At 47.7% G+C, this 25,886-nt stretch overlaps 1 protein-coding gene and 1 long non-coding RNA gene across 3 annotated transcripts in view; one reads left to right on the forward strand and one right to left on the reverse strand.

Annotated features, from left to right (window-relative positions):
- The first annotated feature begins 144 nt into the window (after positions 1–144).
- GPR20 (G protein-coupled receptor 20) lies at positions 145–25,212 on the forward strand. Of its 2 annotated transcripts, XM_010303228.2 has the most exons (3): positions 145–238; positions 13,514–13,610; positions 23,851–25,212. In XM_010303228.2, exon 3 carries the CDS (start codon positions 23,872–23,874, stop codon positions 24,931–24,933), a length of 1,062 nt encoding a protein of 353 aa, XP_010301530.2. In that variant the 5' UTR covers positions 145–238; positions 13,514–13,610; positions 23,851–23,871; the 3' UTR covers positions 24,934–25,212. The 2 variants fall into 2 exon arrangements, with proteins under 2 accessions (XP_010301530.2, XP_075599365.1); XM_075743250.1 differs by lacking the exon at positions 13,514–13,610 and having other exon boundaries at positions 149–238.
- The window catches only part of LOC142600292 (uncharacterized), a 429,271-nt gene continuing 419,995 nt past the window's right edge, over positions 16,611–25,886 (reverse strand). The window contains exon 3 of the long non-coding RNA XR_012833680.1: positions 16,611–16,636. This is a non-coding gene — a long non-coding RNA (uncharacterized LOC142600292). The remainder of the gene's footprint in view (positions 16,637–25,886) is intronic.

The raw sequence follows: 25,886 nt of genomic DNA on the forward strand, positions 1-25,886 counted from the left end.
TCCTCACTCCTCTCCCTTTCCAACCCCTCCCCTCCACCCTGAAGACATCCTTTTACCAAAACGAGCCGTGGAGGCTAGAAAAGACACTGACGTCAATGTAAAAGTAAACCAAAGAGGTCTGGTTCCTGTATCATCACTGCGTCGGACTGAGCGCTGGGGAGCGAACGCACGGTCACTCAGTCGAGGAATCTGGGAGCAGGCTCAGGGATCAGCAGCTGAGCTTTCTCATTCAGGCTGTGTAAGTACCGGCTGCGGCACGCTTTGGGCTGGGAGAGGCGGGCAGGCAGCGAGGGGGGAGAGGGAGGGAGCTTCACCAGCTGCAGCTGGGGAAGGCAGCGTGCTCTGGTCCCGGCTGGACTGAGAGATTGGAGGCATGCGGACAGGGATGGGAGTCTTCGCAAGCCGGGTCCAGAGTGAAGCACGTGGGTTTGGATGTGGTTTTTTCTCCACACAGTTGGGAACAACACGGGAGAGGATGGTCTCCTACATAGGATGCTGCAGGGGTAGAGGAGCGTTGGGAAGTTTAGGGCTGGTGGAAAGGAAGAGAATGTCTCATCGAGGGAAATGTGGGTGTTTCTAGATACTGAACTGATCCATCTGGATGACAAAGTGCATTTGTGCTAGTCCATTATCTCAGTCAGTGATGTGCATCTGAGGACACACAAATGTCTATACATAAAAAGCAGGCTGTCAGCAGAGCCATCTGAGGGATTCTGCATGAAAACTTGAGTATTTCTGGTATACCTCCATATACTGATTACCTCTGTCAAGTACAGCTACATATATACATAATGCATCCTGCAAGTGTCTCTGTATAGCAATGCAGAGCTAGACACAAGACTTTTAGACTCAGGTCACGAAAATGTGGTCAGAGAGGGCTCAAAATGAACTTTATAATACAGGGTTAAGAAGCAGAAAACTTTCCCCAGGGAAACGGTATGGCAATGTCCTTACTTCGGGTGCTGTGTGGATGGGGGAAGCGGCCGGGCCAAAGCTGGGGTGGGTGAGAGGGATGAATGGCCCCGCTAGCTCCAACTCAGTCGCTGCCAGCTGAGTCGTGTCCGGCCGCAGTACATCATATAGAGAGCATTTCCCATCGTTTACACAAACTATACTCAGTGGCAGAGTGTGATGAATTGGCAACATGGCTCTTCAGACTCATTTCAGCTGTGTTTTGGTAACACGAGGCACCTTTTCTTCTAACATTTCTCACATGCCAGGGCCAATTTCTCTTCTTCAGCAAAAAGCCAACCCTTTTCCTGAAATGGCAGCTCCTTCAGCAAAGCTAAAACTCCCCCGTTCAGAAATAAAAGAGTGCGCATACAAATTTAATCCCTATTAATTACGTGCACATGACAGTCCCAATTGAAAACTACCAGGGCAAACACCTCTGTTGCCCATGATTAGATGCAATGCTGCATCCCAGCTCACTCTGTAAATCCCTCCCTGAGCAGAGGAAGAAAGGAGGCAGAAATGCCCACCACCTCCATGTTGTAGCATCTACCGGCACAAGTGAGGGCAGAAGCCTGCCTTTGGTGGACACCTCTTTACTAAGAAACTTTTGCATCATCTCCTGAGTGCACAGAAATCTCAGCCAATCCACAATTAGAAAGAAAATCCCCTTCTTCCCCCCTCCTTTCTTACAAGGACACATGACAACTTAGCAATGCAATTGAGCAGCTACTTTAATAATCAATCGATTTCAGCACATTTTGCTTCACTCTGCTCGAGCTGCCTTCCCTATCTCCCCAGGGTGTTGAGATAAAACACAGACAGGGAGCCATTTGTTTTCTCCTCTCAGAACGTAAAGGTGTCAAAACCACCCTAAAAGTCTTCCTTCCCCCGTTTTGAAGAAGGAGGCAAAGGCCAAGGAAGGAATTGTACATGAAACATCTCTCACAGCACGTTCTCCCCGAGGCAGAGCAAGCAGAACGGGGGAGGTTGCTGAACAGAGCAATAAATCCCACCACACGCACGTACAACACCGCCGCAGCTCTGCTCCCCCTTACGTGCATCATGCCCTGGGGATGACGTGGTTCCCGCAGGGGCGCAGACTGTCCTGCCCCTACATCCCCTTTAGGGGGGGAAGAAATCCTACACTCCAGCTTGTCAGAAGGGCTGTGGGATTTTGGCTGTCTGCATTTTAACAGGCTGGATGCACGTAAACAGGGATGTTTAGCAGGCAGGTGCTCAGCACATTCGGGGAAACCTCACCCTTTAAGAAGATGTGAGTTCTGACATCTAAAACAGAGACATCCAAATTCCTGAGCCCTTTTTTAAAGCCAGAGCCAAAAATCCCCCATGGGAGTAACGCTTTAACAAACACACAAAGCGCACATTGTTTGGACTTTCCTTTACACCATGGACTGTTGTAGCAGGTTTCTATAAATGCCCAGTTGCTAGGTTTAGGTGAGACAATACATTACCTAAATGTGCACATTAGCAAACCTCTTGTGACATCTAAGGTAAAGCCTACAGCCTCTTCTGAGAAACATCTCCTGCTTCTTAGCAAGCCCATCTGTAAATATTGTAAGGATCCTGCCATCTCTTCTTGCTCTCTCTTTTACCTCTCCTCCAGTTTTCATACTTGCATTTTCATTTGTATCTTTTAGCTGTAGATTTTGCTCCCGCTCAGAACGACTGATCAAGGATAGCTGAGCAAATCCTATTCACGGTTTAGCAGAGAAACACTTCCCATCCAGTAAGTCCTAGAGAGGCACAGCAGAGTCCAGCTAAGCATGAGAAAGTCCAGAGACAGAAGTAGTTGTGCTGAGGTGAAGGGTGAATCAGGGAAATAATAGAAAAGTGAAGCCCACAGCCAAAGCACAGTGGATCAGTAAAGCTGTGTGGGTCAGATGGGACTAGGCTGAGCTGGCTGTGACACCCAAAGAAATGATGTCACCTGTCAGGATGACACTAACCAGGGATGCTGCCGTTCAATCTCAGCGTGATATTTACTGGGATCAATACACCATTAGTGTATAGACACAGAGGAACTGAATTCTTTATTACCTCTTATGCATAATCCATAAAAGATGTGCATCTCATCTATCACAGCCTGAAAAGCACCATTACAGCCATTATCACATAGCAGAAAGGATGACTTCTTCCACATCAGTGCAAAAAGATTTACTGTCGAAAGTCCCCTCCTCTTCATGGCTCCAGCCACCTTCTCTACAAATACCTGTCAAAAATATGGGGCTCTGGGAAATGCCCCCTAAGGCTAACAAACATGGGATATGGCTCCTGGTGTGGTGGTCCAGTAGACAGCTCCCCATCCTTGCATGCGGTGAGGTTGTAAGTCCTCTCTACGGGACACCTGAAGAGATGGATTTGGCTCTCTTTGGGGAGCTGCCCATAGTGAAGCTATCACAGTAGGCTTTGGACTCATGGATGAGGCTGGGGATGCTGTGGAGGTTATCCAAAATTCTGTTTGCTGCAAAGAGTAGCTCGTTCACCGCAGGCAGGCATTAGCAAGGTGAAATGGCACTGAGTTCTCAGCACACGGACCCACACAGAGCCCACGGCAGACATTTGTAACCCACCAGTGTCCTCTCAGACTGACGAACCCAGAAGTACATCGAAAAGTGAGTACCCAGAAGGACATAGTAAAGTGGGTACCTGGGCACAGCAGGAGAGGACACTGAGGCAAGCTCAGCAGGGCGACCAACTTCTTGTATGACATGAAAAAGGCATTTCTAGCATTCAGGTGCAGAGGACAGGAGATTGCTGGTGAACAGCTTACATAGCGGAGTGGTGGGCACAGACCTCTACCACACAGAGCCAGTACTGTGCAACCAGACCCTCGCTCCGTGGGGTGTATGAGCACTGTCTTGCTGGTCTGTCCATTCTCCAGGAGCCGGCCGATGGGCAGTGCAAACTGCACACGTGGAGCGTGCCTTCCCCTACAACCAGCATGGCCTGACTTGTCAGCAGCAGTCTCAGCGGGGAGGCCAATGCATTAGCAGGGTTATTAGCAGGACACTTAGCCAGGTGCAACTTCATCATCTCCCTGGGTCCTCTTCTGGCAGGATGGAGAGAGAAAGTGAGGTTGTCACGCTGGGTTTCACCTGCTCGGCACTCACAGAATCACAGTCCCCCAGCAGCCAGGCTGGCCCCTTTTTTCCCTGGTTGAATATGCCAAGCAATACATCTCTGAGAAAAATCCAGGCTGCTAAGCCATGTTATGCTGTCTCCAGCTACCAATTATGCGGATAAATTGATTGTCATTAGAGTGATGAAGTAGCTCAGCAAATAAACTTTCAGGAACAAGGCAGCCCATTTTTCATATGCCAGCCTCAAGGCTTCCTGCTGCTTTGATCAAACACACAGAAAATTGTCTCCAGGCTGCACTGGTTTTAGAGACACAGACTTGTGAAGACCAGAGAAAGCCAGTGAGGGACAGATTTATGATACACCAATAACTCCACATTTGTGCACTGTTGCGCAAAGCCGGTTGAGCAGATACTTTCCAACGGGGTCCAGGACTGAGCTGTGGAGCAGGGTTGCACGGAGCAGGGTTGCATGGATGAGGGTTGCACGGAGCAGGGTTGCATGGATGAGGGTTGCACGGATGAGGGTTGCACGGATGAGGGTTGCACGGAGCAGGGTTGCACAGGACAGGGTTGCACAGGGCAGGGCTGCAGAAGGTACAGCCTAGGGAAACATGCTGTCCCCAAGCTACCCCTTCTGCCACCACCCTCAAAAGGCTTTGGCAGTGTTGGGAGTAGTGCATAGGCATTTCCCACCCCTGTCTCAGCCACATATATTCAGGTCAGCAGCACAAAGCCAGTTGTCACATCCCATTGCTGCACGAAGCCACCATAAAGTTCAGTCCGACCGGCAGCTGCTTGAAGGATACCCAGGACTGAAATAGCAAGGGGCAGACGTCAGGAATCAGAGTCACTGGCAGGAGAGGGAAAGGAAGGGGAGTCATGCTGCCTCTGGCCCCTGCCTAGATTAGGTCTGTCTCATACCAGGGCTGTTGATCTCCCACTCATGACAGTATTAAGTTCACCCAGAGAATCAGAGCTACTAAGACACTAACAGTAATAAATCCCAACGGTATGATTCCTCATGAGCAGCTTACCTAGGAAAGTGCATGATTATTTTAAACGTGCTGATTTATTAATACACTCAGGATGGCTCAAACCACTAGTTCTTGCCCAAGGGAGTTCAGCAGTGGAGCTCAGCATCTTGACTCACAGTATTGGGACTGATATATGACTAGCTGTGATCAGATGGCATATCTAAAAATACAGAGCCTGCGGTTTATTTTTCTTGGAAAATGGAAAGACACCCAAAGAAGCAGGGCCCAGTTTAGCAACCACAGCAGGCTGGATTTTTGCTTTAAAGAAGCCAGCAGAATTTGCCCAAAAGAAGGTACCTCTTAGGCTGTGTTACAGCCATGGGATTAACCGGCAGCCCCAGCATCATGGGGGGATCCTCTGGCTGCCCGGGCTGCTGCTGTGGCTCTAGCTATATTACAGAGGGCAGGGATGTGTGGTCAGCATCCCTGCCCTAGAAGACACAAGCAATAGGATTGCTCTTAATCAAAGGAGGTCTCTACACTGGGACAACCACAAACCAGGCTGGTCATTTAGTACAGACTTGTATTAATGAACTAAGCCCCGTGAGATAAACCCGTCTTGTACCATTCCCAGGGAAGCTGCCGCAGACATCTCTGGACCTGTTATCAGGTCTGCCTTCAGTCATCTCTTCTCTAGACTAAACAAGCCCAGTTCTGTTGCTCTGTTCTGGTGGGTCATGTTTGCTGGACCTCAGGTCATTCCCACTGCTTTGGTTTGCACTTTTTCCAAGGCAGAGACACATGCCTCTTTCACTAGCCCATTTAACACTATTTATTACAACTAATAGCGCTTTTGTAGAAAAAAATCCCACCAGACAATGCAAAGGGTATGTCAAATACCTAACGTAACAAAGACTGAAGCTATCAGTAGCAAGATGAAGTTACAGAAATCAATGATTCAGCAGCAGGTTGAGCTTTTGCCCCTGATAAAAAAATCTGCTTTGAGGCCATAAACACAAACTGGAATAGTGTCTCGGTCTTCCCTCCATCATGCCATCCACTGCCCGCACCTCAATGAGCTCAAGGTCTCCTTGATAACCAGCAGTGACAATCTGTTCATGTCCATGACCTCATCCCAGGCAGAGAAAATATCCCCCAGGATTTCTGAATCGTGTTTCCACCTGACTCAGGTCCACAGCAGGTTCCCTCTGCCCTATGTGAGAGACAAAAGGGTCCATGATCCTACAGCAAAACCCACCCCCACCACAAACAGTGCCTGCTGGATTCTACTGCCCACCCATTTGTCTTCAAGAGAAAATTGATTATTCTGGCATTGTGATTTTCAGTAAGAACCCCCTGTAAATCACACGGGTGATTCCCTCCTTCCCTTCATGAAAACTTCATAAGACATGTCTGCACCTTGGGCTTAGAGGGGTTCTTTCAATGACTGGGAAACTGAGGCACCTCCCCAGGAAGTGGCTCTTTGTCCCCATTGAGGCCCCTTGCACAGAGCTCGCCACGAGAGCAGGGACTGCCTGCAGGGACAGGAGCTGTAATTCCAAACAGCTGAAAACACAAAGGAAAACACCCCCTCCAAAATAACAGGAAAAAAAAAAAAAATCAGCAAATTTACCAGTTTCTTCCAGAGGCTGCAATTTTAGGAATCACTTGTAACCAGGCAGCAGCAGATGGGGTTTTTTCATTGTTGTTGAGTGGGGTTTTTTTCCAAATGGGGCCCTTCCTTTTCTTCTTGTTCCTATAGCGTTTTTCATCACTGTGGCATTTCCTATGATAATCCATCAGATTTATGCTGCCCTGTTCCAGATCAGAGCATCGCTGAGCTCTGTGCATGTCTAACAAAAGACAGCCCTGTCCTGACCCGTTCCACCGTATTTACAAACCAGGCGAACAAAGGGGATGAGAGAGGAGGATTAGCATGTTTGCAGAGAGCAGGGAGGGGATGTCTTTAAAGCCATTTGAGGAGTGTGGGTCCAAAGACCAGATTTTCTGAGTTGCAGGCGTCCTTCCTCGCAGGCTAAGTTGCTCGTACAGCAAAGGACCCCGGCCATTGAACAGACGGCCCTGGCAGCACCCCGCTGCCCCTTACCAGGTTTGTGCTTGCTGCTAATCAGAGCAGGTGGAGGTACCAGACTGCTCCCCTAAGGTCCCCGCCACTTCCTTGCCATGTGTTTGTGAATGCCCTTGCAAGGCACGGCGCACCTTGTATTCAAGGTTTTTTGGCTCAGCCCTGCCACGCTGTGCTTCCCACCTCAAATGCAAGAGCAGAGTGCTGAGAGCTGCCTGGGGACTCTCTCGACCACCCTCGAGCCACATCCCAGTTGCAGCCACACCAAGCATCCTGATGATTCCTGCTTTGCAGCCCTCGAGCCAGACCTGGTCAAGAGCTGCTCTGCTCAGCTCTGACCTCCCCAGGGCACATGTGCCCAAGTGATGCCAAAGCCCTGGCTGCCTGCGTAGTTTTCCCCTCCAAGCACCAGTGTCCCTATGTGCCCAGTGACAAACAAATCTGGCAGGAAATACTTCGCTGGGAATGGGGAGAGCTCCGCAGTGAGGTTATGACACTGGACGTTGTGTTCTTGGCAATTAGCTCCTGAAATGTTGAAAAAATAGCAAAAGAAGAACAAGAGGTGGCTGCTGGCCAGAGCTGGGTTGGGGGGAGATAAAGAGCAGAGTGGGACCCTACAAGGGATCCCAACATTGGTTGGATTGCAAGGGGCAGTGGAGATACGACACGCCTTATTGGGCGGCCAAAGGGTTTCTGCGGCTCATTTTGTTGGTGCCTTGACTGAGGATCCTTGTCAGAAACCTCACTGTTGCGAGAGCAGTGGTGAACTGGGCAGTCTGGGATGGAGAGAGGTATCCTGTCTCACCCCCACAGGGTGCGTTTACACCAGGATGGGGCACATCTAACTTCACATCCCTTGTCATGCAAGAACTGGAGACAGGCAGGACCAATGTACTCTAACCCAGTCACCCAGGAGAGACCTCAGGGTCACTGAGAGGAGCAGCTTGGTCTTTGTGCCGTCTTCATTTTCCTTTCAGCTCAGCAGGTCCATCAGAAAAAATGCCATGGCCTGAGGAGAGAAATGGAGAGGGAGGCAATGGCCAGAAGAGTCAATTCCCGAATATGCAGGAGACAGACAGGAAACTGTCACTTGCACACTTTCTCCCCCGTGCCTGACTCTCCCAACAGGACCCATGACCGTCATTTGGGAACCACTTGTCTTGCCCTGTTCCTCATCAAACGGACAAATCGCGGCTGGATCCCATCAGCAGAGGCCCCCATATGGCGACTGTCTGATCTCCCTCCTTGCATAAACACGCAGATGGGGAGCCTGTTCAGAGGCAGGGCTACATGCAAATGGTGGCCTCTGGCCTTTGCAGTCCTCTGAAGACAGTGAGCGACATCCAGCAGGCGCTGGGAAGCACCTGTGACTGCTGTCTGCTGAGCTTCTTATGTCGGGTAGGTGCAGCTGCCTCTGGGCCCTGCTGAGATGCCATTACAGAGGCAGCTGGACCATCTTTTACAGCTCACCACAGCCTCTGCTGTCCATGCTGAGAGTCAGGCAATCAGCCCTGGGAGTGTTGAACATGACTAGGGGCAGTGGTCCAAGCCTTCCTTCTCTAGGCAGAAGCAGCTCATGTTTCTTTGCCTCTGGTGTTTCTGCCCCAGCATTGCAGGACAGGGACACAGGCTCCATCTAGGGCTCGGTGCAGAGGGCTCTGATCTTGCCCTGCAGCCCCTCCAGCTACCACCTTACGCATAGACATCATGAATGTTTCAGGGTTCAGATCCCAAAGGAGTCTCTGATCTCCCAGATGTTCCAGCATGGCATGTCTGGATCACCAAGAGAATGACCTCTCAATAGCCCAGCAGCTGAAGCCATTTCCTGCACTGGTGATGGAGCAGGACTGAGTGAGGGAGAAGGTACAACCTTCAGCCCTGATCCCCTGTGAACTCCCTTTTCCCTGCAGACCCTGCTGCAGCCACCCAAGCCTCTCCCTCTGCCACGGGGTTGCTGCACCTGCCCGAGTTCTGGCATCCCTGCAAGGGCCAATTTTGACTCAGCTTAGGAAAATGGAGTCCTGCAGGGTCAAATCCAGCCCTTGAGCTCCTTCCCATGGCTGTCCACAAGGCCTTCCACCCTTGTGCATCACTGGCAAGGAGATTGCCACCCACAGCACAAGCAGGACCAAATCTGGATGTAGGACAAGGAGTTTTTCCTGGTCCTTCTCAGCTCTACAAAATCAAAATAGCTACAAGTTGTTCCCACCAAATATCAGCTTCTCTCCCCTCTCCTCACTGCAGGCAGGGAGCTGTAAAAGTTAGGGCAGGTGCTTTTATCCATCAGGCAGCACCTGCCAGATCCCTGCTCTGCTCCATTACAGTCTGTGGCAGGGCTGGGACAGAAGCCAGTGTTTTGTTTCTCGTCCTTTGACAAAGTTCCCACACTACTGTCCAAGGCTTTCCTTCCAGGGGAAGGCAACGTACGTCCCACTCATTAACAATAAGTGTGATAGGACTGAAGCACAAGCCCCCTTGCAAGGAGGAAAATTCCTACATAGTTGGGGAGAGTCTCAGTGTCCACAGATTTCCCCCTAAACCAAATGCCATGTGTTGCTTTCCTAGCAGTTATCCTCTGTAAAAGGTGACTTCTGGAAGGGGGTCCAGCACAGCAACTTCTCCACCCTTGGTCCATCTGTGAGAACCAACACAACTCTCTGGGTCAATTCTGTGTCTGACTCACAGCATCCCGCAATAGCCCTAGAGACCGTAGAGAATCAAGAATTTAGGACGTGTGGGGAATACATGTCATAGGGACATACATAAATGTTTTCCAGCATTTATTAAGGTCTGAGCTCTTTCGCGGAAGATTTTTCTAGCAGGAAGAGCAGTTGGGGAGGATAAAATGGATGTAGACTCTCCTCCATGTCATTAACCTTCTCTGCCACGGCAAAGGGTTTACGCACCTGGCAAGGAGTAGAGCCCATCTAATGTTGCCTTTCCTTCAAGCCTGCAGCTACATCAGCTGGGCAACCTCCCCTGCGAGCAGTCTTCTGAGGACAGGCTCATGTGTGCGTGTGTTTGTCGTGACTGTGGGCATTACTTGCTCCCATTTCTCCTCCTGGTTCTCCTGCTTCCTGCTGCAGGAGCAAGACAGTGGAAAAATGTTTCAGGAACATGTGTTTTGGAGGGAAAATGGGAGAATGTTCAACAGAGGTGTTCTAGGGGCATGTGAGTTCACTTTCCCTGAAGCTGCTGATAAAAAGAGGTTTCCAGAGAGCTCAGTGAAGGTTCTACCCTTCACTGTCCTCTGCACAATAAGGATCCCACTCTTTGATTTCCTCCATGCAGTCATCGTAAAGGCTCCTCAATTTTCTGAGCTCTGATTCTGTCGGGTCTGGGTCCAAGACCTTATTGGGTAGAAGATCTCCTTCACCATTGAAGAAGAGATAGTTAATTTGTGAGGATCTGTTCAGTATAACAGAGCCTACATTCAATATCCTAAAAAACCCAGACATGTTCAGATACTGGATTCTGGTTTGGGTCCTTACAGAGCTGGTCAACAGAGATATCTTGAAAGCTGATCTGGCCATGTGCCTTGAGCCCATCTCAGCAGTGCAATAGTTTGTTACGTTGTGCCCAATCTCAATCTCTTCCCCAGCAGCAGAGGATGAAGGGATGCTCAGCGCCCCATTTTGAAAAGGACTGGAAAATATACCCTTCTCCTGACAAAAACGGAGAAGACATCTCCTCAGGGTGGTGTGTGGTATCAGCTTTCTGCCCACCTCCTTCAGAGCCGTCTGGCCTCCTGCTTTGCTGCTCTGTGCCACAGAAGACTTGAAAACAGAGCCCTGTCCCACTCCTATTTTACATGGAGTGGTTAAGGGATTGCTAGGAGTTATTATGGGCCAGTAACATCCTTCTCTGCCATAACTATTATTACTTTTCCTAATTTCAGCTAAGTCAATACCTTCTTCCACCTACAATCTCAAGGCATTCAATGCGCTATTTAATACTATTGCATACTCAGCAAACAAGCTTGAAAATTTTCCACTCCCTAAAGCTTCAATTTTTTTTTTCATTCCTTTCCCCCTCCCTCTGGGAGAGTGATAAATGACTGAAAATCAAGATATGATAGCAGCTCTTCATTCATCGGCTACGGTTGCAACTCCTCCTGAAGTGAAGTGTGGGAACCGCGTCTGGGACAAAGCATGGCCCTGAGCCCGGATGTGCCTTCTCCACCTTAACAGCAGCATCTGCTTCCCAATATGGCATGCTCTGCACTATCTCAGGCACAACTTGAAACTTTGCAGCTGTTGCCACTCCGAGTCTAGCTCTAAATCCAGCAAGGAGGGAGAGGCTGGGATAGTGGAGGAGTGCAGGGCACTCATTATTCTGTGCACAAGGATGGGAACAAAGCTCGCATGCATCACGGAGAAGCACAAAACCAAGACGGTCCTCACATAGGAAGGGCCAGGCAGTCCCTGAGCAGGTGAACAGAGCGTAGGTACCAATGTCTCATCCTGGAGGAAAGTCTCCTCTTTCTTTCAGTCTTGCATTTGTAACTCCAAAGAGCTATTGTCTAAGTACAAAACTTTTGTTGATGGGCTGGGGGAAACGTAAGCATTTGCCACCATAGGCTATAAGAATGATAGGGTTCAAGTTCATCCACCCTGCCCAACGTTGAACTATAGTTTGGTTTCTTCTCTTTTGTTCTTCCCCCTGTTCAACTCCCAAGATGGAAGGAAGTGAAGGCAAGTTTATTACCCAGACTCATGGAGGCCTTCCAATCAAACTTGCTTTCCTGGTCATAATGAAGTGAAAAGCAGACGAGAGCCCAGGCACGTGCCAGTACCGGAGGTCAGTTGTGAAAGGCGGGATGCCTGCATCAGGGGGCACATAAAAGTCAAGGAGGATGTTCCTGAAATTGGGGGAAGAATTTGCCCCTCGTGAGGAAATTCGAAATAGAAAATCAATAAAATAACCAGACAAAAAAGATCAGCTCAGTCTTTCTGGGAAAGATCCAAGGGTGAAAAACTAATTCCAGAAAATGAGGTCAACCTTCTCTAATAACCATAGCTACTGTTTGTGCTCCAGTGAGACACGCATTTGTGGAGTTTACCTCTCCTCTATTTATGGATTTGGCCTCTTGACCTGGAATTCAATGCCTCTCAGTTGATCCTGTTGTGTTGTGACGGGCCATATCCTGCATGTTTACTGCATTGGCACCAGTGTTGTCTTTATCTAAAGGATGAGGGAAAAGACCAGTCCAGGGGCTGACACTAAAATCCATCATCCATCCTCCCTGTTCTTCTAAACAACTAAATTTGATGCAACTTCTCACTTTATTTTTTTCTGCCTTCCATCTAAAGCTACTATAAACCCTCCTGGAAAGAACATCTGTGCAAGCCCCACAAAAGAGGGCTTTTTTTTGTACCCAATTTAGAGAAGTATCCCATCATGAGGTGGGATTTTGGGGGATTTGGGAGATTTGGGTCCTTACGGCACTGGTCAACAGAGACATCTTGAAAGCTGATCTGGCCATGTGCTTTGAAGCTATCTCAGCAATTGGATAGTTCATTACGCTTTGCCCAATCTCAATCTCTTCTCATGCACCCAAGGGAGAAGAGACATTTAAATCCTCGCTCTGAGATGGACCTGATACAATGAATCTACCACCAGTAGGGAAGGGCTGTGTGAGGATGGAGGAACATGTTTGGGGGCTCCTCAGTGGAACCTCAGACTCCCTATTTCCACCCTCGACTCATCTCCATTCCGCCACTTCAGCCCAGTCCTTGGACAGGTCTTATTAAGCCCTTTCGCAAATGACTGCAGCCAGAGCATCACCAAAGTGTGCAGGGTCACCCTTTGTCTCCCTGTGCCAGGTTTCTTCTCAGGGTCTGGACAGTTGGAATGGTTCAAAGTATGTCACAGGCTTTGTGGCATTTGGTCCAGCACCTTCCTGCAACTGCCAGGAATGCTTCTGTCTAATCCAAGTTCATATCAGGAAGATGAAAAGAGACGTATTTTCTTCTTGTGTCACACGGTGGTGGCCCAGTGGCATTGCAGTGGCCTTGAGCTGGCGAGTTCTCAGCAAGGAGATTTTGTTCCCACAGAGACGCAGGAAAATTGACCCGGGGAGGGGACAAGAGGGGGGCAGGAACATCAGTATTAGTTTACTAATGATGTTCAGGCATTAGCACCGTGAGGACGGCTGGAGCCCTCTTTAGCGTTTCCAGCACTTCACAAATTTCAGAGACATTTAGGGCAAGGAGCCAGATGTTTGGGGAGAAATTCTGAACACTAAAGACAAGTGGAAATTTTTTTTTTTTGGTAGTGTGTATTTTTTCCCATTAGTTGCAAGGCTATATTTAGAAGAGAGAGGGGGAGAGAGAGCGCAAGAGAGAGATTAGGCATTTCTTCATATTCTGTAGTCACTCCAGTTGTTCTGCTTGTAGGAACAGATGTCTCTTTCCTGGGGAGACAGCATTCAGGTCCACAAGGAAATTTTCTTACCGGCAGCAACTCTGACATAGAAGGGAGATCGGGCCAGAGGTAAGTCAGTCCATCGTGGAGGAATACGCTGTAGGGACGATTGCAGTGCATGCTTTGGGATATTGGTCAGAGAGAAAGAGGGGGCATGGGATTGGAGAGGTGACAGCAGGGGGGCCAGGACAGAATCACTGGAGACTGGACCCCAAGTCCGGAGTGAAAGCATGGCTATTGCAGCAGGGAACCCTGGCGGGGATGGTGGTGGAGAGGGTCCTGCACCGAACACATCATGAACAGCTTGCGAAGCCCCTGGCTCTGCCCTTGCGGTGTGCATGGAAGTTCATCAGGAAGTTCATCTCCCAACCTGGAGAGCCCGACTGCACCAGCAGCTGTGAGGGGCTGTGAGAGGCTTCCCCTGCTGTGAGCTCCTCTGCCTTTGCGTTTTGGAGCAGTGCTGTGATATTTGGTTGTTTCCTGAGGAGATGAGGGATGATGAAAAGTGCATGAAGGTACTGGCTTTACCCCCTTGAAAAGTACTGAGCCAGCTCTTGTGAGGAGTGGGATGATGTCTTGTTTGTATCTGTGTGTTCCCAGGCATAATGAAATTCTGGGAAAATGCATTCAGGCAGGTTTTGGAAGCTGGGAGAGGAGACAGTGCACTGCCTGGCATGCGGTCAGCTGTGACTGGGGATGTTTTACCTCTGTTTGGCCGTTCAGCAGGGTGGGAGCTCAGCTCTAGGAAAGATGCTGTTTTCTTTTTCTGAATCCATTTGCTGGGTCAATCTAAGGAGAAACAGATCCTTTCCAAGGTCATTAACCAGGGTCCTTCAGAAATATCCCCTGCTTTCATAGCAACACACTACTAACAGCTCAAAGTTTTTCCAGGTTAACCTGGAAAATCCAAAACCTGCAAATCCCTGAAAGCACTGGGAGCACAATGCTTAGCAAAGGAAACCACAGATACCAGTCTCCCAAACGTTTAAGATTTGGTTATCCATCCTGGGCTGCTTCAGAAAATATCTGCTCCCTGGCCAGGTCTCCCATCTCACTCCATTCCCTGGGCCAAGCCCCAGCATGGCTCTGTGCCTCAGTTTCTCCCTGCAGCCAAGAAAGCAGCACAACTTGAAGTGAGGACTGAGCTGCAGAGCTGCATCCATAGTGGTCTGGTCTGCTGCTCATGGTGCACCTGACCCCCCTCCCCTCTGCGTTGCCCCTTCATCCCTACCTGCATTTGTGTCACTTATGTTCCCCGTGCTCCCTGGAGGGTGAGTACCATCTCTTCTGTCCTGCATCCCTGGGTGATGCAGGGCACCGGGTATTCCCCAACAGCAAACCTCTGTTGCTGCTCTTCCCGCTTTGTCCTTCTCAGGCTTCTCGCCAAGGGACAGAGCAAGCAGGCAGCTAAAGGCAGAAAGAGGGAAAAGCGCTCAAAGGTTACTAAATTTGCAATTAAAAATTTCCTTTTCAGAAGCAAGCAGCAATGCACAGGCCAGATGTTGCTCAGTTTAATCTTCCGCAATGTTTTTTGCACTTGCCTGTAAAGTTCCTGTATGTACCGATATGGTAATTCTCACTGCAGGATTCTCTTTGTACATAGCCAGGACAGCTTTTATTCCAAGCTGATATTTCTAGCACTGTTGTCTCAGGCACCCCTTGAAATGCTAGATGGATTACTGTAATCCCAATAAAATCAAATGCATTTCTCTAGTACTGTTACAACTTCCCAAGAAGACATGCATAAATCCATCTGTACTGGTTGGACCTATAAAACTCCAAATCCACGTTTCTTTCCAGAGTTAGCTTTAAAAAAAAAAAAAACCAACAAAAAAAAAAAAAAAACAAACAAAAAAAAAAACACAAAAAACAACACCACCTTAAACCCTCTTGGAGAAAAATTTTCCCAAAAAATAATGTGCTTTCCCCTCACATTGTACTGGTTCACAAAGGACAGAGAGGGATACATGCAGGAAGTCATGCTCTGATTTCTCTTAAGGTATCAGAGCTAGAAATACACAGCATGTACTGCAGAGATGTCACTCCATGCTCCCTCGTGACAGATGGCACTTGGTACTAGCCCTGACAGGCTATGAGATATTGGTCTTTTAAATGCTAACAGCATGATTTATAGAGCATTCACCAAGACACTTAATATTTATGTCACTCCAAGGCCATGATCTGGTAATGCAGAAAAGAGGGATATGAAAACTGCAACCGTATCAATAAGGCATTGTGTATGTCTAAATGTTTCAGGAGGGACTCTTCTACACAGTGTGGTATAAACAAGCAAGTGGAGCCATAAACCCTTTATTAGCACTTTAAGGTGACCAGTACTAGCAAGCCTCGTTAGAGACCTGCTGAAGGACCTCTGGGTGCCCACCACTGCTGGTTGCACATTTGCAGGTCTAGAGAGGCAATGTGTGTACAATTCCACTTCCTTGTTTGCTTATACAACTGCATCTGTGCTCCTTCTTTCAAAGGCTGAGGCATTACTGCTGCCAATGGGTGTAGAGGAGGTAAAAGCTCATAAGAAATCTGCTGGCACATTAATTTTGTGCTCCGTGTATCTTTGGGAGCTTCATTCCATATTTTCCATGCATGCTCAGGACAGGGCTGGGAGAGGACCATGCAGATATTTCCAAATTTTAAATAGATTGTCTCTGCAGTGTCCAGGACTGGTGATCCGTCACCTGGTTTTAAGCAGCAGGTTCAAGCCTAGATGCAGACAGTGGTCGTCTGGACCAAGAGGAGTGGCCTCCCTCCCATCTGGGTCACTCTGCTCCGTGAAGAAGAGGAATGCAGTTTGGAGAGTTGTGCTCTCCCCCTTCTAACTGGCGGTGATCCCTCATGCCTTGGGCTAAATTATTGCTTGGGCACCCACAGGCTATTGCTTGTCCCAAACCAAACCAGGCATCTGAATCCCTCATGCTCAGAGGACCTGATTTGGGCCTTAGGCTTGCTGTGGAGCATGAGGTCCACCCATGTGCACACACAGCATTGAACACAACATGGTGGGTGGAGCTCAGATCACAACTCATAGAATCACAGAATGGTTTGGGTTGGAAGGGACCTTAAAGATCATCTAGTTCCAACTCATGGCAATACCCATTGCCCATCCACAGCAGGCCCTTGGAGATGAAGAACAACATGTAGGCTAACTGGGCATATCAGGCAGGAGGCAAATGGCTCAATAGCACATCAGCAACACCAGCCCAACAACCAACATTGCATTTATTGGCCTCCACATATCCTTAGTCTGTGATTACTTACATGACTTGAAGGACAACCCCTAGATATGACAGGGACTGGACATCCAAGCTTTTCCTTTGGTCAGATGGGAAATCTGATTTTCCTAGGCAACTTTAGAGATGCAAAAGTCAGTAGCAGGGGTTAATCCCTCTTGCTGTTGTGCAAAGTAAGTTCACACTTTTCTCCTCCCAGACAAAGGCTGTAATTCAGCACGTGACCATTCAAACCACCGGACAAAGTAGGAGTTGCTGACCATCACGTTCCTCATTACATACGGGCAAGCATGCCACGGCTGACCAGTGCAGACACCAGGGAATTAGCTATCATCTGTCCCCGGTCAGGCTGGTTCTGCCATGAGGAAGATGCGATTTGGTGTAAATCTGAAATTATTTCACTTCAGGAAAAAAATGAGAAGCAGGCAATGGTGTCTCTTTGAAAAGAAGTCATGAGCCCTGTTTGCACTATTCCAATGCCAAAGCAATTCTGAATTTGCAGGGGATAAGACCTAAATGAAAGGATGTGTGGTGGAGAGTGCTAGCAAACTGTTTGCAGGTTCATATGAGAGGTAAGAAGGATCACCCTCAATGCCTACTTGTGTGTTTGTCAGCTCTAATTTCCTCCATCCTCCTAATGTTTTTCAATCTGTTGGCTAATTTCAACCAAAATTTGGCAGAAGGGGAAGATCACCTCAATTTTCAGGAAATTAGGCTGCAAAGAGAGGAGAAAGTCAAACAAGTGTCGGAGCCAAGGGAAGAGCTGGAACGTGAGTGCTCATTAAGGCAGCCAAGTGTCAACATGGGAAAAAGTTATAATAAACATCTCAACCAGGGCAAAGCATTCATCCAGCCCTGCGAGCCACTGCAAGACATGAAACCGTAAGAGAGCAGGTGTCATTTAATCTGACACAGAACTGTGTGTTTTGTGTCTCCAAAGCACCTTTTATTTCCACGCCATTGGAGAGGAAGGAATAATCCAACTCTGCACCGGGTTTGACTATTTCTAATTGCAATTCCCCAGCAGCTGGGTGTTTCACACACTCTGTCCGACCACCTTGAGACCTGGAGGCTTCTAGGAGACATCAATGCCTAGGAATCAAGTGAGAGCAGAGATCTGATGCCCGCAAATACGGGATCTGGCCACCCCGGGAAGAGCCCCATTTCTGCTTCAGGGTGGGATCTTTCTCCCCCCAGACATGAGCTCTCTTCTCACAACCTGAGAGCTAGATGGGCACCAGCTTTTTCCTTTCAGCAGCTGGATTCATTCCCTTTCTCTCCCTTTCTCCCTCAGTTCCCGCTGTCAGCAAACCCACCCTCCCCGGGCTAAGCATGAGGCACACAGAACAAACTCTACCACGTATAGCGCAAGGTCCGCGACATGCACAAAAACACCATATTTGGCCAGTTTGAGCCAGAGTTGAGCGAGAGCTTGCCAGAAGGAGAATCATACAATTTAAACTGAAAGAGAGTGAGTTTAACCCTTCATTTATAAATACAATGATAAATCACCCAAGGAACTTTAAACACGGAAAGGCTGCAAAACTAAACACACGCGGCTGCCATCCCAAGCAGCAGAGTAACACGAGCAGGCAGGACAGGGTGAGGGGGACAGGGGGGATGATAGAGGAGCCAGGTTGCCATATCAGATGTTCTGATTCAGGACAGGGAGATGAGAAAAGCTGAAACTGTTTATACTAAATACCACTTTTCATCTTTCCAATCCCAGTGCATGGCTCTCTTGTTCTCTGTCTCTGGATCCGCACGCAGAGATCCTATCTGCACACACCAATAAATAACCCTTTTGGAGAGCAGTCAGGACAAAACTCAGTTGCCTGACCTGCCTTTTCTTCTTGTATCCCATTACTTGAATTGATGAGCCAGATCCAAAAGTCCCTTGGGTCAAGGAAGTGAACCCTGTTAACTTCAGCAAGTGGAGGGTGAGGCGTAAGGTTGACATCAAGTAAAAAGCTGGGTGGAACGAAATACAGGATGGTCAAGGATATCCTTCTGGGGCAGACGTAGCACTGAGCTGCCCATGCTAAATGAACAAGTGTGATGCCAAGCTGTGAGCAAGCAAGGGAAAAGGCTGCAGGACCTGGTTTCAGCACAGCAACCATCTGTTTCCTATTTGGCCCAAGAACGATGGAATTGGTTGTGTCATGCAACAATGAGAAAGTATTTCAGAGCAAGTCCTCCTCTCCCAGTGCTGAGCAGGGACCTTTATCAGAACGAGGGAAACCAGGTCAACTTCCAGTCTCCGTCCCTCCCCTTATCCCATTTCTACCCAGATGCCTGCTGTACTTTTAAGGAAATGCTACCCACAGTCTCACAGACAAAATCCAGCCTGAGAGGTATAATATAACAGCATAGGCCAACTGGCGCGGTCAGACAGCGCTCAGAAGGATGCATGTTTACCCATCTTGGGCTTTGCAGACTGGCAGCTCTGAGAAACAGGGATTGCATGGAAATCTGGGGGCTGAGAGCTAAATTAGGTATGAAGAAGGCTGAGCTCCAAACTCTTTGAAGATTTTAGGAAGGGTGTTAGCACAAGGGCTATGTAAGCAAAGGTGATTGCGGTTCTTGTAGCTCTGCATAAGCTCATGCCAAAGCTGCAAGCAATAAATAATATGAAAAATAGCAAAATAAAGGATTTCAGAGGCTGCAAAGCTTGTCATGTATTTAGGCATGACCCCACTGGCTGCTATATGCCACCACTCCATGGTGATGGGTAGCTGAACTGACTCACTTTAATACCTGAATGAGTATTTCTGATGGAAAAGGGAGAGACCTAGTTGGCGTTATTTTTTGACTGAGGGGAGGGGGAAGAATTGGAAATTTTTTGAAATCTTTGTTTTTTCTCAGATGTGAGGTCACGTTGCCATTCTGTGTCTTGTTCAGTCTGCTGCAAAATGGGGCAACATACCTTTGTCAAGTGCTTGGAGACCCACAATGGAAAAATACTTAGTAGCTGTTAACCAGGGGTTTGGTCCAGCTCCATCTCACTAAAAGCACTCAGAGGAATGCTGTTGCTTTGCCAGTCCAGCTCTCCATCCCTTCTGCTTGTAAGCCATGCGTTGAGGACAGTCCCACAAAGAAAGGAAAAGGCCATTCACCCAAACATCCATCAGTAACAATGTGATTAGAGGAAGACTTTTCCCACTGCAGCCCAAGAGACAGCTTTTCCACAGGCTGTCAGTGAGGAAATCTTCGTAATTAATTAAATTTGTTGGGACTTCTTTCATGTAGTTGCTTGGATTTTGAGATCTGACAGGGCAGTGATGGACTGGGAAAAGGCACAAAGTGTAATTCAGCTCCTCCCTTGCATATTCAATTTGGCAAACAAAATGCTACTTGTTTTTTAGCTGTTTATTCTATCTGGAGTTTATTTCAGTGCACATGGGGCTCAGTGGAAGAGGTGACTACGTAAGCCATCACACTGTATATGCTCAAAAAAAGGAAAGGAAAAATGTAAGATGAATATCAGGTGTTGATGATAAAGGATCTGAGACTGAAGAAAAATCTCTCAGTGGAGGCAAGCTACTAACAAGATGTAAAATCAGAGCAAAGAGCCGCTGCTTTAGAATTACAAATAAGAAGACAAACGCATACACAACTCGGAACACTCTAGGGCATGCTAAGGGATGGAATGGGTGATTTTGTCTTCTCCCGTTGCTCAGCTACCTGTATAAACACAGATATACAAGCTCACATGCTGCACTTGAGGGGCAACAAAGTCTTTATTTCTTGGTTTGCCCTGGCGCAGTGGCTTCCACAGTGCTCCTCTTGACAGCATCTGCAAAGAGAAATCTAGGAGCAGATCCAGGCATCTGCTCATTTCAGTTTGTTTTTTGTAATTAAAGAGCAAACCAAACAAACAGAGAAGATCAGACAGAGAATATTAGAAAATCATTAGAAAATAGGCCAGTGTTCTGCATCTTCCTCATGCACCTTTCCCAGGTGCCAGACTTTGCAACTACACTACCTTCAGCCAGCCTTAGGTCCAGTTTTTCCTGTTATTCACTGACACTGTGCTTGGCACAAAGTGTAAAGAGACAAGGCTCTACCCCAGGAGTTTGCAGGCTCAATCAGACCCAGACAAAATAATGTGAACATGTGTGCTACTTTGGCTGCCACTGGAGTTCAGTGCAGTGAGGTAATCTGGTCATTCGTAAAACATGAGATGTTCCTGCTGGAGATGGCCTAAGTGCAAAAGTGGACAGAAGTTAGGATTGCTCCTCTTTGCCCAACAGATCTTTGGGGCATTACAGGTGGTCTGACCCCAGGCTTTGGGATTTCAGTCCCGCAGCATAATCTGGCACTGAGTTTGATTTAAGGAGCGCTTTATGGTTGAGCACCAGCCATTCCAATGGAGAACTCAACTACTTGGGCTTGAGTGGCTACCTAAACAGAACAAATTGCCATTTGATTATAAATATCCTTCCAAGTTCAAGGATATTAAAGCCCAGCTTTTTCTTTTACACCACTTCCACAGACTTGATGAGAGGCAAGAAGAAACTAGACCAATCAGCAGACTCCAGGCCAACAGATCTAAGCTCCGTCATGATGGCAATGTCCCTTCTCCAAGAATTTCCAGAGGGAACTTCATACCTGGTCTTCTAAATTCTCAGTCCTAATCTCTGCTTTTCCTCAACAAATGTTCTGCTTCATGCTCACCTGGCTTGAATGAACCATACAGAATAACTACAACTAGGGTGTAGCATCCCATGAAGACTCTTGATCTTGAACATTGACATTTACCAACCATACTTCATTCCCAGCCCTCTCCAAAATGAAAAGGGGCAGGAAAGCACCCACACTTGGGTCACTCAGTCCTCCACAGAAGCCTGCCTGGTCATATCCCATGATCCTATTCACCAGAACAGGCTAAGAACTGTTCTACTGAAAAGGATATGGGTATCGCGGTGGATCTTAGGCTGAAAAAGAACCAGCAAGCAGTGTGCACTGCAGAAAATACAAAGTACATACTGTGCTGCATTAGGAGGTTCATGGTCAGCAGATGGAGGGGAGTTATTACCTCCAATTCATCACTGGTGAGGTGTCCAGTTTGGGACCATGCTGTTCAGGGGAATGTTGAAAGACAGAAGAGGGTTCAGCAGGGGCTTTACCAGGATGGGAGGAATGCACCAGTACAGCCTGGGGCCAACCAGCTGGAAAGTATCTTTGCAGAGGACTTGGGGATCCGGGTGGATGCCAAGTTGCACATGAGCCAGCAATGCACCCTTGTGAGAAAGAAGGCCAAAAGCCCCCTGGATTGCCTTAGGAGGAGCATTGCCAGCAGGCTGAAGGAGGTGATCCTTCCCCTCTGCTCAGCACTGCTGAGACATATCAGTAGTGCTGTGTCCAGCAAATGCACAGAGACTTGGGAATCTCCTCTCCTAAATCTCAGTTCCCCAGCTCTTTATCCCAGAGAGCCGGAAGCCTTCTGCTTTTGTCAGGAGGTATGGAGGTGTTCAAGAGCTTAGGAGTTATGGCTAGCAGGGATTTGTAGTTCATTAGCCCAACAAGCAAGCTTTTGGTGGAGCAGGAAAAGCCTTTGGCACTTTCAGGACTGTCCCTGAGAAATATTTGCTTTTGGCCAGCAGGAACTTTCCTGAGGACCCACTTCTCAATGGAAGGCTTCTGACCTAGGTAGCTTCTTCCTCTGTGTTCTATATGGCCACCAACAGCTTGGAGCATCTCACAGGCAATGTGACACCTTTGGTCCATCCTTCCAATCCCCATAAGCAGCAAAAAGAATTAGTGCAGGCAGAAAGCCAGCTGCCAGAGGATGGGACATGCCTGGGGGAGCTGGACATCCAGACCCCCTTAGCAATTCAGTCCTTCCTCATTGAGACACACAGTGGTTCCTGTGAGCACTGGAAGATGTGTTTGCTGTTCCTTGTCTCCTAGCCCTTCCACACTTGGCTCTTTGGTAGTAGGGATTTAAAACCCTCATAACTCAAGTCTTTCAGCATCATTCTCTGCTGATTCAAGACAATTTTTTTGACCTCAAAGTCCTGCTCAGCTGCTTTGAGATATTCCAGACATTTTTCAACCATTTATTTTTATTCAGCCAAGTCTCTGTATATATTGGGGTTTTTTTTATCTTTTTTAATATACAAATCAGTTTAAAATAGTGTGTAAGTCAGGAATGATTTGCAAATTAAACTGTCAAACCCTGGCAGAAGTAGCAGCTGACGCCCTTGGTTTGAAATCTCCTGGCTGCTGTTGCTGTGAGTGCAGATCTCTAGAAGATGCCACACAACCTGCTTGTGCTTTCCTGGAAAATTGAGCCAACCTTTGATTTTAGCAAAAGTCTTACAGTTCCTGAAAATGCTGCTGCATCTAATGGGATCACCTGGGGAAGGGATGTGATATTTAAGGAATCAGATGCTGGGGCTATGGTTGTGCCAATAGGTTGGGCAAATGTCTTCTGGCCGCCAGCACTATCCTGCTCCCATGGTAGGGCAGGAAGAACCTCCCATCAGGAAGAAGCTGCTCCAATGGAGGAAGGACTCAAAAGAATAAGCACCATGTTCAGGAAACAAGACTTGGTAGGAGCTCCATATTGGCCTGACACTCCCTGTCACAGCGGAAAATGGCCTGTGCCCTGCATGAACATCAATGCACCCTGCTTGGACTGAGCAATCCTGACTATTTCTCTGAGCTATTTGACATGTGGCTGGCTCAAAAATGTGTAGGTCTCCCTGACTTTCCCTTCTGCTTTGCTCCCCTCAGCATAGTTTACTTCTCTGTTCTTGCTCAGGCCTTAAAACCAGTTCTGCACAGGGCAGAGGAAGAGAAACTTGAAATGGGGATTGTGTGTCTTCTCCAAAACATGCATCTGGAACCGCTGGAAGACAGTAATTATAAACCCAAGTATTTCCCTAGCTATTATTGGTAACCCTATATTGACAGATAACACACTCAAAGAGTACAGCAATATACGTAACTACTGAAGATGTACAAATAGGTTTGTTAAAATGTTCTTAGTGACAATATTTTGAGCCCTAAGGAATGCTGACATAATCATCAATATACCTCTACTTCTTTTCTTCCAGATCACTGGCAAGTCAGTGACCATGCCGACCTCCTCCACCCAATTGCTAGCCCTTGACTCTATCAACTCCACCCAGCAACCCAACTCCAGCATCTACTTGTTCTCCAAGTTCATCCACCCCGACAAAGAACTGTACACAGAATTCTACAGCCTGTGGATTGCCCTGATGGTAGTCAATGCCATAATTTTCCTGGTGGGTGTTGTGCTGAACAGTTTGGCACTGTACGTCTTCTGCTTCCGTACCAAGACAAAAACCACCTCTGTTATTTACACCATCAACTTGATTGTTACTGATCTCTTGGTGGGCTTTTCCTTGCCTGTCCGGATCATCATGTTCTATAGTGCAGGGGACTGCCTGAATTGTTCCTTGGTTCATATCTTTGGCTACTTTGTCAACATGTACTGCAGCATCCTCTTCTTGACGTGCATCTGCGTTGATCGTTATCTGGCAATCGTACAGGTGGAGGCCTCACGTAAATGGAGGAACCCCACCTGTGCCAAGGGGATCTGCGTCTTCATTTGGATCTTTGCCACTGTGGTGACTTTCTCCATCCTGACCATGGCAATACAGTTTGCTGCATGCTGCCTCTCCAAGATCCTGGTCCTGATGGTCTGTGAGTACTTCTTCCCCCTCATCATAATCATCTTCTTCACCACCAGGATTATGTGTGCTCTGTCCAAGCCCAGCCTCATGCACCAGAGTCGGGAGAGAAGAATGAGGGCTGTGCAACTCCTTATCACCGTCCTCATCATCTTCATGATCTGCTTCACTCCTTTTCATGTGCGACAGGTAGCAATCTCCATCAACCCAGACATGCCCCATTATGTCAGCCTCCTCGTCTACCACGTGACAGTGACTCTGAGTAGCCTCAACAGCTGCATGGACCCCATTGTCTACTGCTTTGTCACCAATAACTTTCAGTCAACCATGAAAAATATCTTCAGGAAAACTGAGCGTGAGCAAACCAGTGTGGACATCTTGGGTATGAACAAGAACACGAAGGGCTCCAATGCAATCATTGCCTTCTCAAACACAATAGGAAGCACGGTGAGCTTGCCATCACCAAGCAGTGTCCAGATATAACCCTAACCTGATGGGACACACTGCAGTAAGCCAGTGTAACGATGCTGGAATATTGCTAGGGTGCACGGTACTATCATCTTTGACCTCTTTGGTTTTTAGGCTGACAGTGTCATTTCAGAATGGCAGTGGTGGAATTTATTCCTCAAGAACATTGTTGTCTGTTTGGAAAATGGAACTTACAGGACTGTTAGTACAAATACAAAAGAGAGTCTATAAATTACTGTTCCCAACAGGAAAGTTTTCTTTGTATTTTAATACAGACATTTTGCTAGCAACAAATTCTTTACTGTGGTTTTCTTTTCGGGTTTGACATTGTAATGCAACACTCCTAGGACAACCTAGAAAGCAGTAAATCTCTGTTTTCTATGAAAGCTTTTGGGCCTTGGACATGTGCTTAGGAGTAAAGGATGAGAGGGATGTTTCCAGAGCTGTCCACTACAAAGGTTTTAGATCCAATATAGTGGGAAAGAAAGCATTCCAGTACACCTGTCATTATAACTACTCATTTTTTTCTGGAAAAGTCTAAACTTTCTCAGGGAAGAGAAGTCAAGCAGTGAAGAAGTCTTCTCTCACTATTTCAGCTATAATTAAAAAAATACATGTAGGTGTATATGTTTTCACACACATTGCCTGGGCTTGGGGAGAGGTTAAGAATATGTTCCACCTTCATTTGGATCACTAAATCCCCTAAACTGCAGATGAGCACACAAAAAAGCTGTGAAAATGAACATGCTTTCCAGCAAACTCTGCTGTTCTGCTTTCTCTCTGTGAAGAGCAGCCAAGATGAAAAGCAGAACCAGACTATGATGCTATACTACTCTTACCTGATTTTTCTTCCTGGCATGTTGTGAAATCAGGGCTTGCTGTCCTAATTCCCACTATCAGTCCATCCACTCAGCCACTTAAATGCTGATGCTTCCAAGGACAGAAAAAGAATCCATCTCAGGCATCCA

The sequence above is a fragment of the Balearica regulorum genome, chromosome 2 (assembly GCF_011004875.1).
Source record: "Balearica regulorum gibbericeps isolate bBalReg1 chromosome 2, bBalReg1.pri, whole genome shotgun sequence".
NCBI lineage: Eukaryota > Metazoa > Chordata > Aves > Gruiformes > Gruidae > Balearica > Balearica regulorum.